The sequence below is a fragment of the Rhinolophus sinicus genome, linkage group LG03 (assembly GCF_036562045.2).
Source record: "Rhinolophus sinicus isolate RSC01 linkage group LG03, ASM3656204v1, whole genome shotgun sequence".
NCBI classification, from domain to species: domain Eukaryota; kingdom Metazoa; phylum Chordata; class Mammalia; order Chiroptera; family Rhinolophidae; genus Rhinolophus; species Rhinolophus sinicus.
Genome location: NC_133753.1, coordinates 169027286 through 169043716, shown reverse-complemented (window position 1 = coordinate 169043716; position 16431 = coordinate 169027286). Strand labels below are relative to the sequence as shown.

General features: G+C 37.4%; 1 protein-coding gene across 1 annotated transcript in view; it reads right to left on the bottom strand.

The window, feature by feature from the left end:
- EMB (embigin) overlaps nucleotides 1-16431 on the bottom strand; it is a 43128-nt gene that overhangs the window by 23588 nt on the left and 3109 nt on the right. Inside the window, exon 2 of the mRNA XM_019736208.2 lies at nucleotides 6160-6249. Coding sequence (XP_019591767.2) covers nucleotides 6160-6249 — 90 coding nt within the window. The remainder of the gene's footprint in view (nucleotides 1-6159; nucleotides 6250-16431) is intronic.

Here is a 16431-nt window from a genome sequence, read left to right as displayed (position 1 = left end):
AAATTTTAATAATATCAAGTGCTGGTCAAGATCTAGAAAAAATTATACTCAAATATGCAGGTGGGAGGAAGGGCTAAATTGTTAATAAGATACTTTGGAGGGGCATTTCCAAGTATCTATTTTATGCACAGAATTTCTAATTCAGCAATTTTACTTTGTGGTATTTATCCAGGAAAATACACAATCATGCCCAGAGAGAGATATGTACAAGTGTTCATTGCTGCATGGTTTACAATAGAAAAAAATTAAACAAACTAGAGTCCATGCAGAGAAAATTATCTAAGTAAGCTGATATACTGTGTACACAAGTAAAGGAAACATACGAGTTCTGTGTAATTTGGCTAGAGCTCCAAGAACTAACGTCAGATGATAACAAAAAACAATTTTCAGAACAATATGGGTTGATACCACTCATATTAAAGAATACAAAACAACACTATGTAGTACTATATAGTTTCTAAGGATACATACACACATTGAACACAGTAAAAGAGAGAGCTGGACGAGAGAGAGAGCACGCGGAGACAGAAATGGTGGGTGGTCCAAGGAGCTTTGACTTCCTCTGACAAGTTTAGTTTTTATCCCCAGAAGTTCTATTTGGCTATTTTTCAAACGTGTTTTATCCTTTTTTTTTTTAATAGGAGAATATTCTTTTCTCATGTTTCACTATTTCATTTTTATGTCCCTATCTAGTATTTCTGCAGTCTGAAACTCTAGACTGTCTAATCCTACTGCTCCTTAGCTCACTCTCAGTGTTGGGGGCGGCTTCACTGCTTTCTGTATGTCTGTCTTGTAAGCCGGTCCGCAGTAGAGATTGCATTGCCAGGGTGCACAATGCATCCTTCCGTAGATGTTTTTTCATTTACTTTCCTGCGGACGCATCTCCTCCTATGGTCATTTTTGTTATCAGCTTGGAAGCTCCTGTATAATGCAGGTAATGTGAATTTGTGATCCAAACCTCCTTCAGGGCAGGCCCTTGTCATTGAACACTCTGGAGTTTTTGTTTTTGATGCAGAGGAAGGCTGAAACTGAGCATCCAACTTCTCATCGCCTTGAGCTGTTCAGCTAATTTTTTACCCCTAGGTCAAACCTTTCACTGTATTTATAGCCTAGGAAGGATCAGCTTTCTGGGAGTTTCTGGTTCCATCTCCCCTCCTTGCCTACATTCAAGGCTTTGTCCTTACCTCTGTTGGTCTTGAAACTCAAGTGCCTTGGCAACAAACACAAGGGAACCTAACAGGACATCAGTTCACAGACCTGATGTGTTGGTTACCAGTTTTGGTTAGTGGAAATTGTCTTTACTTTTTTGTATATTTAGCTATATATTTAAAAGAGATTTGCTGCATTTTAGATTTTCTAGGTAAGGCAGAAGGATTTTAGGATTCTCTGATTTACTGTATTGCTGAAAATAAAATAATATTTCAGTATTTTTAATGAACTCATTTTTACTTATGCAACTCAAAATTAATAAAATATGCTAAATACATATCAGAGGAACAGAAACAGTACTTCTCTATATGTACTTTATTGAAGATGTAGCTTTTGACTTAACTATCAAAGATTGGAAAGGTTTGAACATCAGTAGGAGGGGAGGAAAAAGATGGGATTATAACCCACCAGGTTCCGTGTCCCACTTACGCTAGGAGGTCCCATGTCTCCTACTCAGCACCATCATCTAACTTTTTGGTGAGAGTCTTCATTAAATGTTAACAACCATGTGATTATTAAATCATTTGTCTTCCCATGTTGAGGGGATGGGGCAGTTACACAGCTCTTCTTTTTTATTTGTAGAGCAGTGGTTCTCAAGTGGGGTTATTTTTGCCCCCCAGAGGACATGTGGCAATATCTGGAAATGTGTTTAGTTGTCACAGTTTTGTGGGTGCTACTTAAACCTAGTGGGTAGAGGCCAGGGATGCTGCTGAACACCTACAATCCCCCCAAACAATCCCCCCAGAACAAAGATTTATCCAGCCCAAAATTTCAATATTCCTGCTAATGAGAAACCTTGGTGTAAAACAAAAGTTCATTGCAACTATTGCCACTTGTGTTCCTACAATGGATCCATCTTCTATCTTTTCTCTCTCTCACTCTCTGTGAGTGTTAGCACTTATTTTTTAGTCTGCTTCTGAAAAACATCATAAACATTTGCGCTCTGTTTGAATCATTCTAGGACCTTCTCTGCAGCAAAATATCTGAGCAGCCAAATGTAGGGGACTCTCGCTTTTTGTTTTTCTCAATCTCATTGGTCAGGCATCTAGCCCTGGAGTCTGAGCGATCATCACTCAGGCCTGTGGCCTGGCTGGCTCCAAGGCAACATGGCTACCTTTCCTGATCCCGACTTGTCTTCCCAAAGTTTACTCTGTACCTTAGTCTACATATCTGTACATCTAGTGACTGCTTTATCTACCTCTATCTCTCACCAGGACCATGTCAGGCCAGCTGCTCACATGTCAACATGATAAATAAAATGTTCCATTGGGGAAAGCCTACACTGGCACTGCCTGGGTTGTCAAGAAAACTGCCAGCAGATGTTTTGATTTTAATTTCTTTGGTTAAATTATAACACACTGAACGAGATACCAAACAGTATAATACGCAGAGGAAGTGCAAAAAAAAAAAAAAGGTAACAATAACAAAACACTCTACTGCTATAACACATAAAATGAATTCCAAATATTGACAATGGGAAACTTAGTACAGTGATATAAAAATAGTCCATTATCAAAAGATCAGGTTTAAAAATTCAGTGATATCAGAAAGGAAAAAATAATTTTAGTTAAATCAATTATACCTTCACAATATATGCATTCTCTCAGCAAATGCAATTTCTAACACAAACCTATTTAGAAATAAGGCGGTTAAAATAGCTTTGTTTTCATTGTTTTTTTGAAACTTACATAGTTTCAAACTAATGTAACTTTCCTTAAAATAGGTATAATTGTTTTAATGATGATGTTGAAAGAAATTAGTAATTGGGCATTAAGAAAGGCTGCATAACATAAGGGTTAATAACATGGCCCCCAGTGCCAGACTACCTGGGTTCAAAACTGAACTCCTTACCACCTGTGACCTTTATTGGTTCTCTTAACTCTTTTTGTGCCTCTTTTCCCTCATCTACAAATTAAAATAATAATAATACCCACTGCACAGGGTGGTTATGAGGATTAAATTAACTTTTATTTAGAAAGACATAGTCACGTACCACATAATGAGTTTTCGGTCAATGATAGACTGCATGTACAATGGTGGTATGCCACATAGCCTGGGTTTGGAGTAGGGTACCATCTTAAGTTTGTGTCAGTGCACACTATAATGTTCATACAATGATGAAATCTCCCAACCAGGGATTTCTCAGAACGTATCCCAGTCGTTGTCATACAAGACTCTACATAGTACATCGTCAACACCATGTGTCTATTCAGTAAATAATCAGCAACATTTTAAAAACATAACTATAATAAACAACCAGGAATTCATGACTCAAAGGTCATGTATTTCATTCTCCCAGGCACAGGATCCTGTGTTTCCCAGTCTCAAGCATCTTTAGGTAAGTTAAGTATATGCTAAGAACTGGGACAATGTTGTCATGTTGGTCCAAAATTTGCCACTAATGCATTACATTTGAATTTCTTGACAAGAAAAGTTTTATCCTAAAAGAGAGATCCACTTCTAAAATGGCCCGAGAGAGAGAGAAAATAAATTAAGTGACACCACAGAAATGTTGTAAGCGTCATTTACAGATGAACTTGAGTGATGATATAATTAATATTGGCACAAACCAAATAAACAATGATATGACAAGAAAACATTCCATTCATAAATTGGGTTAAAAATCCTAGGGATAGCAATGAGATGAAAGCCTGTGGTTCCTAATAATCATAAATACATCTTCAGATTTAACTTCTATATTTTAGTAAAGGCAGTTCCTAAAACCAAATTTTTTCATGAGAAGGGAAGCAGAACAACCACCTACATGAAAATGCAACCATCTAGGTGACAGATCAGGAATCCAATATTTCAAAATTAATGTCAAATCTTTCGTCAACTAAAAACAAATCCAGCCTTAAATAGGAGAAACTTCATTCAAAAAGTTTATTACAATAGAGAAGATATTCCAAACTTTGGATCTGCAAGCAACTCAAAATCAAACAGACATAGGCCTTTTATAGGGAAGGGTAAGCAGTCTGGCAGGAACTTTTGAGAAGAAATCGGGCAAACTAGTGGATGGAAATAGACAGCTTGAGTGGTCAGACCTGTGACAAGCGGAAGTTCAGGGGCTTGGGAGGAAGAGAAGAGCCTGACTAAAGTTGGATGAGGCCAAGGCAAAGACAAGAAAGCAGTGAACAGTTGTGAACACTTGATCTCTTCATAACAGTAGAAATACTGGCTTTAATAGCAGTCATAGACTAAAAGCATAGTTAGGAGTTAAACTCTCCAAACAGGCTAAGTAAGTATAATAAATAACCAGCCTAACATCAACTAAAAAGTCCGTGTCTTGCTCTAGGCCTGTCTTGCTCTAACCCTTTTTTCGCCCCAGGCTCCAACTGGACTGGGGAAATGAGGGGTGTGCTGCTGCCAACAGCAGGCTGGTCAAAGGATTTGTCAACTTGTGTTATCACACGAATCCTTCTTCCATATTGCATCCTAACAGGGAAAACCGACAGCTAGAACATGCAGAAAACAAAAGAAAAAATAACACAGGAGCATTATAATTAATTTTTATAAGGAAGAATAAATTCCAACTATTAGCCTGGGGACAGTTGGGGACAATTTGGAGTTGCACAATGTCATAAAAATGTTCTACCAACAAGCTCAATGCAAACATTTCATTGGTATCAGGTTGGGGAAGGAAAAGCACACCTTTTGTTCCTACTACACACAAATACAGAAGCAGTTCACCAGACAAAAAGACATTTAAAGACTGGACATATCATTGGATAAAACTTGTTATTGATTTAATAAACAGGTTTAAAATATTTTGAATGCTAATTAAGCCTTGAATTATGGTTACTAAAACAGATAACTACTCTTCCTTATTTAAAGATCTCTGAGCTTACTTTTGAAACACTGGAATCCAAAACTGTGAAGAGAGACAGCAGAACTGAATTTCAGAATTCTTTACTTGTGTTTCTATAGCACTGTCATTGATGCATTGATAGCATCTTCAATTTCTCTGCCTAAGTGTCTTCCACTAGATACATGAATTGTCCTTTCAATGCAGAGTGATTTGAATGGATGACCAGTAAGAACTGATAAAAAAAGAAATAAGAGTATCTACAAATCAAAATAAACACTCCTCCCCTCCAGGTATCCCTTTTCTAGAGAGCCTTTTTTAGCCCTCCCATATCTAGACTAGCTGCTTCCTCCATACATACAGAATACACCATCCTCATGGCATTATACTTCCATGTTCTACATTATATAGTATAAGGTACTATATATAACATACATATGAGGTCTGATAATTATGTTCGTGAACTTGTTGAAATGATGTTGCTAACATTTTTTTTATATCAGAGAGATTATTCATTATGAATTTGTACCAACTGGACAAACAGTTCACCAAGTTTACTATTTGGAAGTGCTGAAAAGGCTACATGAAAAAGTTAGACGACCTGAACTTTTCATCAACAGTTCATGGCTCTTGCGTCACGACAATACACGGCACTGTCTGTGAGGGAGTTTTCAGCCAGTAAACAAATAACTGGATTGGAACACCCTCCCTACTCACCTGATCTGGCCCCCAGTGACTTCTTTCTTTATCGGAAAATGAAGGAAATGTTGAAAGGAAGACATTTTGATGACATTCAGGACATCAAGGGTAATATGACGACAGCTCTGAAGGCCATTCCAGAAAAAGAGTTCCAAAATTGCTTTGAAGGGGGGATTAGGTGCTGGCGTCAGTGCATAGCTTCCCAAGGGGAGTACTTCGAAGGTGACCATAGTGATATTCAGCAATGAGGTATGGAGCACTTTTTCTAGGATGAGTTCGCGAACTTAATTGTCAGACCTCATATACTAAAATTGCATAAGGGACTGGTGTGTTTCTCCCACAAGACCATGAGCAGGGATTAGTACTTCATGAGGTAAAATGCAGTGGCTTAATTAAAAATAAAAACTTATGTTGGCATAGTATTAATTGCAATATGATATGTTTACCAGTCAGTGATATGTTATGACTCTCCAAGGAAATGTTAGAATATTTTGCCAGCATTTCTTCTTGGGCAGGTAGACTTGTAAAAGTTAAAGCTGTAAGAAAAAGAACATGTGATTACACACTCTTACCAAGATTCAATGACTCTAAATGCTGGTTTACAACAGCTAAAATGTTATTGTATGCTATTAATGAAAAGTAATGTTTTCAGGAAGATCTGAGTAACTAGGTCTGATATGCTTCACAGATATTCAGAAATATATTGGGCTAAAAAACAAAAATTGTGACCCAATTTCCAATTTTTCCTATGTTGTTTTTCTACTGAAAAGTCCCTATTGATTTACATTAAGTGGCTTTTTAAATCCTTTTTTTTAAAAGAAATTAGAAAGTTTATTTAAGAGAAACACTGGGAGAGGAGTTGCCAGGGGCAGAGTCCAGAGCAGAAAACTTATTTTCTTATCCTACAATTTGTGGTTTCTTTATAAAACACAAATGAAAACATTAAGGAATTAAACAGTGGTAGAAAAAAAGAAAGGCATAAAGAGGAAGACAGAAGATGAGAGAATAAAGAGAGACAGAGACACCATAATAAGGGGCATAAAAAGGGAACAAAATAGAGAGCACTGAACACTAGAAGACAGAGACGATAAAATGGACGCACAGTAAGAATTTTGGGGCTGCTACTCCTTTTCCAGCTCTGGTGACAGTGCAGTGTGTCCTCTCCCAAACTGACTTTTGATTTTCCTCTGTCATTTATATCTTCGTTTGAAAACTTTTATCAAAGAAACAAGGTCTGCATTTCCACCTTTCTCACTCTCCTCAAAGCTTCATTTTGTTACACTGGCTACTATTTCTCTGACTTTAGGGCCCCAAACCTTATCTCCCACAAAAAATACCGCAACTCTATCAAACAAGTGAGAGAAGAAAAAAAAAAAAGATTATTGTCAGTTTGGCTGAATTCCTTAAACTTCATTCAATTTAAATTAAACCTGGCCTTATTTCACATTTTTTATATTCCACTCAAAAAGCTATTCTTAGCTGTAATGACAAGTGGAGAAAAAAAAGGGGAGAACACACACTAGAGTGGGATTAATTAATTTATTTAGCAATATCTAGTCAATTTATTTATCATTGTGCAATAGAAAAAGACCAAGGTACTTAAAAGAATGTGCTAATGACAGAAAGTAAAGGTGGTTAAGACTAAACTATATACATTGATAACAATGTCATGTCAAAGGAGTATACATACACCTAAGTTTAAGAGATCTCAATATATGTTTACTACCATTGTTTCCCTGAAGATAAGACCTAGCCAGACAGTCAGCTCTAATGCGTCTTTTGGAGCAAAAATTAATATAAGACCCGGTATTATATTTTACATTTTATATTATATTATATTATATTATATTATATTAATTACATTATATTATATTACATTATATTATACTATACCTGGCCTTATATTATATAAGACCCGATCTTATATTATAGTAAAATAAGACCAGGTCTTATATTAATTTTTGTTCCAAAAGACACATTAGAGCTGATTGTCTGGTTAGGTCTTATTTTCGGGGGGAAACGGTATTGATCAAAAATCACTTGGCTAAATACACAAATAACATCAGTAAGGAGTATCCAAAAGCAGTAATAAGCTTTATAGGATAGTAACTATTACAGTAGATGCCAAAATCTCACAAAACCAGGGGAGAACAGCACTGGAAAAGTCATAAGTCAAAACCTTGCCAGGTCTGTAGCTGAGAGAAACTCAGGCGGCTCCCACACCACTGCTTGCTAGTTCCCAAGAATGTTGCTGCTGTTGCCTTTGCTGTTGTTGCTGGAAGTTAGGACATCTTCTGATGTTGCAAGCTGCATACAAGCTTATAAAATGCTAACAAGTTCTCAAGAAGGCTAACCATGGGGAACAACACTGGAGAGGTCGGGAACCAGCCAGACCTCACCACGTCCACGGCTGGAAGTCAGGACATCTCCCGGTGTTATAAGTTGCATGTTGCTGAAAGTCTCCAAAATGTTAAAATGATGAAGAATCACCAATGACAAAGGACCAAATGACGAACTTTACACTGCCAACTGAGGTCTGTCTTATATATTTTCTCAGATGTACCTTAAAGCCAAGTTTCTTGTTCCTGCCTCCCCCTCAGGGAATAGCCAGTTCCAGGAAGGTCCTGCAGTCAATGATAAAAATATTGTTTATCCGGCTGAAGGGCTAGTTCATCCGGACGAGCCACATCTACTATTCCTACTTGGGACCATCAGCACAAGGTCTTCCAAAGCCTGGCAACACACCTGTCATAACGTCCTGATATAACCTAGCTACTTCTTCACTTCATCTGCTGATGCGGGGGAAACAGACAGAAAGCAACATTATGGGGGAATTTACTCAACCCATAATCACAGCACAGACAGAACAGCAACCTCATCTAACAGAAAGCAACATCATCTCATATCTCCTCTGCTCGGGAGAATGAGACCAAACGGGGAATTTACTCAACCCCTAATCACAGCACAGAATTCTTTTAACCCTAAGCTAACCATAACCTCACATGCAATAACAGACAAAAGCTAACAGACAAAAGCTCACATCAACCAATGAAGGCAAATTTTCCTCAACATCTTCCCTACACTAGTGCAAGATGAGATTTCCAGTTATTTCCACTTCTTTTTGTATGAAAAATGTTATCAAAAGGTAGTGATTGCTTTTGTTGCTTTAGCTTACACATAGCTTTTACAATTTTGCCTAATAAATGAAATCTACCTAGCAGAATCTAATTCTCCAGGAAGTTGTGTTCCCAAGGCTTGATCACTTCTAATTCAGCTTTGGAAGGTAGAATGAATGCACTTTCCCATAAAATAATCCTTTAACAAATTCAATAACTAATTCATAGTACCCTCTGACCGTATGTAGGAAAATATGCCTGAGTTTCTTACGAGGTTATTAAGGAATACAAAACTGTTCCACCCACATCTAATATTCATTCATTCTCTCTGCTTCTAAAACACACACACACACACACACACACACACACACACACACACACTCACACACCACTGCCAAAAGGCTCTTATCAACATTCTTCTCCTAATGAAAATTCTTTTTTCCCATTCTTGGGCATAGTTCCCTCAGAGGTTTTATTAAAAAGAAGCTATCTCAGGAAGTCAAGGCAGCTGCTGTTCACTTGTGGATAGGAAGCCAGGAGGGTGCAAATGGAGAGGAAAAAAGGAAGGAAGGAAAGGAGGGAGGTAGGGAGGGAGCTGTTCTATCATCTGTTCTTCGCCAGCTTTGCTTCCTTGCTAGGGAGTTCTCCTTTCTTGGCCTAGCCTACGGAAACATAGAATGCAATCTTGAGGGTTCTTACCTTTGAAACAAGCGCATAATCTTTCTGAGATGGTCTGACATCATTTATTATTATTATTATTATTATTATTATTATTATTATATTCACCCTATCCAGAACAATAAGAGAGTCATGTAATATACAGATCACCTGGCACTTGCTTGATGCTGATGAGGAGTTTGAAGCAGAGTAAACTCAGTCCCTAGAGGGCTACATGAATCATCATAGTATCAGTTTGGGCCCACAAAAATCTGTGATTGAGAGTCATTAGAATTTAGAGTAGCGCCCATTCATAGTATGCACTCTAACTAGCCTGTGTATTTTATACGAGTTGGCGTGTGAGCTAGAGTATGAAGCCTGCTCTGCATCTTTGAGGGACTCTGTAATAGAGCGGGACAAAATGCCAAAGAGATGAGCTCTGAGGCTGGGGTTACTTTCCCATTATGCATTATCAGGATCTGGAAAGGCTCACAGGTCCTGCATTAGAACAAGGAGAGAACAGAGGTCTAGACTTGGCTTGGGCAAAATCTAAACTTATGGAAGTTGAAGGACTAGGAGGAAGAGGAAAAAAAACAAGCTTCAGGAGTAGGAAGTATAGGTGGTTCCAGAATATTCTTGCTGTTGTGACCACGTCCAATTGCCAGTTCATATATTAGAAATACAATCAGACATCCATAAAGCAGCTATGACCCGTTTCCTAACTTCGTATTCCCTTTAAAGCATTCATCTTGATCAGGCTCCAGATTCTACTGAACAAGGCCTGACTGCAAAAGAACATATATATATATATATATCTGTTGTGATCATTGCCTTCGGAAAAATCCCTTTAAGAGGCAAATATATACAAACATCCTGAGTGTCAAAGCAGGGCAGTCTAGAGAAGGTGTTAGAATAGTAAAAGTGAGAAGTTCTTTCTTTAGCCAAGATATTTTTTAATCAAAAAAGTGAGACTGTAAACCTTATTGCTTTCTGTAGGACGGCTGGCAGGAGGCTGATTCAGCTGATGTTGGTGTTTAAAGGAAATTGGCAGGAAATTCAGGCAGATGTGGTTTAAATACTTCCCTGAAAGGATTAGGCTGAATCACAAAAAGAAACACAAAATGGAGAGGCAGGAGTTTTGTATCCTAATCCAAGTTCTGCCACTGACTTGTTGCTTGGGGTTTCATTTCATGGAGAAAGAAGGGAGGGTAAGAAAAGGGATATAATACTGAGTGAGGGTGCAATGACCAGAATACACAGCCTCAAATTATCACACTCGCCCCTTTCTTAATCATTGCTGAAAATTTTCCATGTGGTATTCTTTTACAGGTAGTGGAATAAATGCCAGCATAGAGGAGTAACATCTCATAGTTGTTCCAGAGCTTAAAAGATTAGCTTTTCTCCCTCTGCAGGGTAGACAGGGCACGAGGATGTTGTATCAAAGAACTGAATAACATCCTAATTGTCACCTATTATTATTTCATGTGAAATATCTACTTAAATATTTTCATATATTACATTTAAAAATAGACATTGTTAGAGCGACTTATTATTTATGCTACTGATATTTTCAAATGAAACGAACATGCTGTAATTTCTACTTAAGGTAACATTTTCACATATTTAACTTTGGGTCCCCATTTCATTGAAGTAAATTGGGTAGGAAAGAAAGAGGATGAGTAACACTGGAAAATTGCATTGCATTTTAAGATTTGCTTTTATTTAAATCAGAAAATAAGTCCAACTATACCTCTGTTTAAGAATCAAAAATTTTCTCTAACTTGCCATTTCCCCTGCCCCTAAATTTTTAAATATTTTAAAATCTTGGAAGAGTCTAGACCTCATTTAGAGAAAAGTGTAAGAAAAAAGCTATTATTCGGATATCATTCTCTCTTTCATTCACACAACGTATCAATTGCTATCAATATGCATAATTAAAATTATTTTAATAAATCTTAATTTTAGCATTCTGATATATAGCATCATAAATATGCAACCCAATTACAGGAACACTGTAACATAGGAATGGATACTATTTATAAAACATAGTTTTGGAAATCAAAATATATTTCCTCATGGAAGCAACTATATATATAATCTTCCCAAATTGTAAAAGCCATTTAAGTCGTGATATGGCTGAACTAAAGCATTAAAATATCGAATTATCACTATTTCCTATAAAGAATACATTTAGAGTTCTCCTCCTGGGCTCTGGGAATATTAGTTTTCCCGTCCCATCGATAACTGCAGTAGTAGAAAGAAGAACAGGGGCAATAAGGCTACCCTGATTCCCAGACACTATACTCGGGAGAGAGGTGTCCAAAAAATAAGAGAAAAGAAGGTCTGGCAAGAAAATAAATTCCTGACGGGGACATTTATAAGTCAGATTAAGTCAGGGACAGAAAACAGTCCAGACGGGGAAATCGTGTGTGTGTGTGTGTGTGTGTGTGTGTGTTTATCTGTTTTGTTTTTTACATAACATGGTAACTATTGGACAAGAAGGCCATTTTTAGAATAGTTAAAAAAAATAAACAATCAAAAAGCCTAATGGCAAAAGCAATGTGTGCTTTCACTCAGCGTTGTAAAAATATTTTTAAAACTTGGTCATATAGGACTATAAATAAATTGATCTTTTTTTAAAAAAGTGACTTTTGCAGTAAAGTATATGTTGAAGTACAGTATGGAAACATGTTTCAAACTACCTCTGCATGGGTCATGAAGATATTTTAACAGTGAAAACTATGCCAATAAAACTCTTAAAAAATAAAAACCCAAAAGTTTGTCTAGGATTTCTGCTCTTTCTAGACAGTAGGTTTTTTAATTGTTTCACCCAGTAAATTATTCTTTGGTAAGATTTAAATTGTATTCACTTCTCACCTGGGGGTGTTCTTGCCCCACCCCCCACCCTCCACCTCAGGGGGCAATGCCTGGAGATATTTTAGTTGTCAAACTTGGGGAAGATTATTACTTGTATCTAGAAGGTTATATTGGTTTCCTGGGGCTGCCATGCATATGGTGGCTTATGTAAAACAACCGAAGTTTATTTTCTCCTCGTCTGGAGGCTAAAAGCCTGAAATCAAGGTTCAGGGCCTTGCTCCCTCTGAAGGCTCTAGGGAAGAATCTTCCTTGCCTCTTCCTAGCTTCTATTGGTTGCCAGAAATCCTTGGTGTTCCTTGACTCTCCACTACATCATCCAATTTCTACCTCTGTCTTTACAGGGTCATCTTTCCTCTGTGTGTCTCTGTATCCAAATCTCCTTCTCCTTTCTTTCCTGAAGACCACAGTAATTGAGTTAAGGGCCTATCCTAATTTAGCATGACCTCATTTTATTTTGATTACATCTACAAAGACCCTACTCTCAAATAACGTCCCTCTCACAGATACCAAGGGTGAGGACTGGACCGTTGCTTTTTATGGGCCACAACTCACCCACTACATAAGCAAAGGCCAGGGATGCTGCTAAGCATCTTCCCATGACAGCCCCCAACAAGAGAGAATTATCCAGCCCCACATGTCGATAATGCCAAGATTGAGAAACCCTAATTTCAAAACAGGTACATCCTCAACTCTGATTCTTCAATGTGATTTTTAATAATCTTCCATGGCCCCATCACCCTGAGGTCCTGTTCTTCCATAGCTTAGGTGCAGGTATTTTACAACATGGAAATTTCTTGCATCCTTTCCCTGCTAACCGCACCCTTCTGCCAGGAGCCGACCTCGCGGACCTTTTACGAAGAAGCACCAGTTACTGGATGGGTTTTGAAACGCTAACCAGGAAACAAGTTATAGCTATTAGCTAGCTCCAGGCTCTTGACTACATCACAGAAGCACTTTAGGCTTCAAGATCAATCAAATATTACATCTCAATTCCCTGTCAGGATCTCAGAACTATGTAATTATAAGAGTGTAAAAAAAAAAGATTCTGTCTTGGGCGTAGGGATACATTAGTGACGACATAACCACAATAACTTTAAAAGTGCTAGAAAAATATAATTTTTCAATTAAAAGAATAACACAATTTTTAAAGATAACATCTATTATTTCTGTACTAATAATATATTATTTGAGATGTTTTGTTATGCATGAATAGTGACTATGTCTCATTAGGAACAGAGAGTTTATTTTTAATAAAATGTGAGGGTTGTTTTTTTTTCCTTCAATGTGTGTAGGTCCTAAGTTGTTTATTTCTATGGTTCATGTATTATTGTGAAATATGGGAGGCCAGCTATACAAAAGTAACTTCAAAAGATTACAGGTTAGGACAAACAACCTTGATACATAATGTTACTATTTGAGAACAAATATTCCCTTCGAAAATGGTACCTAATTATTATACATACACTCATGACCATTTCTCAACTATTCCTTGTGGTTCAATGTCTATGTTAACTCAGACTTTCTCCATTGAAATTCTTTTTGTTTCTTTACAAACAATCTAGAACTAACAGAAAAGTTTCAAGTACAGAATAAAGAATTTTCCCCTGAACCATTTGAGAATAAGATAATGACCTGATGACTCATTTCCCTCTAAAACACTACTGTGTATTTACTACAAAGGACATAACCCCACATCACCCCAATACTGACGTTACAATAGGGAACTAAGCATTTATGCATCACCATCTCATCCTACACTTCATCAGAGTTTCGACAAAAGTCCTTTTGTTGAAATGTACTTTTTTCAGCAAAAGGTTCTAGCTCAGAATCCCATGTTGCCATTAGCTGCCATATCCCTCTCTTCTCCTTCACTCTGAAAAACTTTAGTTTCTCCTGACTTTTATGACACTGATACTTGTGAAAGTCCCAGGAGAGATATGTTGTAATATGTTTAGACTCAGAGTAGACATCTTTGGCAGGAATATCAGAGGTGATTGTGTTCTTCTCATTGCATCCTATCAGATGGCATACAATTTTTATTTCTGTCTTTACTGATAATTTTCACTTGGATCATTTGATTAAAGTGCTATCTGGCAGGCTTCTCCACCACAAAGTTATTCTTTTTCTGTTTTCATTAGTAAAAATTTTGTGTGAAGTTACTTTAAAACTATGTAATATTCTGTGCCTTATCAAACTTTTAATTGATTCATTTAATTAATTTATACAGTATGTACTCATAAATACCAATGTTATCCAATGGATATTATTCAGTGGATACTAATGAATACTAGTCCATTAGTATTATTATTTATTCTGTCCCAGATTTGTCTACTGGGAGCCCTTTCACTCTGGGCTCCTGTATCCTTTTGAAATTACCCATCATTCTTTGAGTACTTCATTACTTTCTGACACAAGATATTCCCGGCTTATCTTATACTTTCACCATCCCAGGCCCAAAATCAGCCATTTTTCCAACAAGTCCTAGTCATTATTAGTAAAGAATAGTGTTTTGAATTAAGATTTGGGTGCTAAGCATACTTATCATTATTGGGAAATCACTGCTCCATCTCCGTGGAGAGAGTTAAGAATACATGCATGCATATTCATACACACACACACAACATACATACAAGGTGTGACCACAAAATACAGCAAGTGTTTTAAACAAGTTATTACAGTAAAAGACGCATTGCCATTAATCCCCCTCAAAATACTCCCCCTTGCTCTGAACACACTTATCCCATCGTTCTTGCCTCTTTCTGAAGCAGTTCTGGAAGTCCTCTTTCACGAGTGTCTTTAGTTGTGCTGTCGTGGCTGCCTTGATGTCCTGAATTGATTCAAAACATTTACCTTTCATGGTCATTTTGACTTTAGGGAAGAACCAGAAGTCACATGGTACCAGATCCGGTGGATGAATACTCACTGTAATGTTTTTATTTGACAGAAATAGTAAAAACCAGAAGCAATGTGTGACAGAGAGCATTGTTATGATGGAGGATAAAGTAAGGAAACGCATGAAAGAGGACTTCCAGAACTGCTTCAGAAAGTGGCAAGAATGATGGGATAAGTGTGTCCAAAGCGAGGGGAGTATTTTGAGGGGGATTAATGGCAATATGTCTTTTACTGCAATAAATGTTTTATTTAAACATTTACCATATTGTTTGATCACACTATATATACATATACATACATATATTTATATACATAAGTACTATACCCATTAGGTATATATAATGGGTATAGTACATATGTATATAAATATATGCCATATGCATCATACATATAGTTACACATATACACATTTATATCTATATATCTATTTATACAGATGTAAATATAAGAGTGGAATAGATAGATATTTAAAGTCATGAATTCACACTAAGGCTGCAAATTACAATCTAATACCACAAAGTTCATTCTAGTTGTCCGCCTTTATTTTCTTCTTTTCTACTGAAAAACCTGTATGCTATTATCCTTACTAGCTTTATTGAATTGCTCAAGCACCCTATATATAACTCATCTCCCATTGCCGCTGCCACACCTGACCCCAAGGATGTCTTGCTCACTCAGGCTCCAACACCCTGCACTGTCTGCTCTCCTGCATGCTTTACCTCCATCCCCTGATCAGCATTAGACACCACATGTCTGGCAGGCCCTGCACAGAAGGCCTAGTCACTCTGCTGAGCCCTGAAGCCCAGCACCAGGCCAGTCCTCTGCAGGAGCGCCCACCTTCCTGTGCTCAGGCTCAAACACTGCAACAGGGCTACTCTCCTCCTGGACACCATCCTGACCCGGCACAGCTTCTAGTTCCCTGATCTGGGCCCCTCTGGCTCCCACACAGGAGGATACCCACTTCCTGGCTATAGGCCTCATTCTGGGAAGGAAAAGAAAAGGGACAAGAGGCGGGGACAGAAGACCAGGAAAAGGAAGAGACAGTTGAACCAAATCTTTAAAAATGTTTACATAATGTAATTTTAAATATGATAAACTTAGGATCAATATTTTAATGTATCAGATACAACCCTATTAAATATGGGCTTCTCTCAACCTGTTCCTTTAGACAGATTA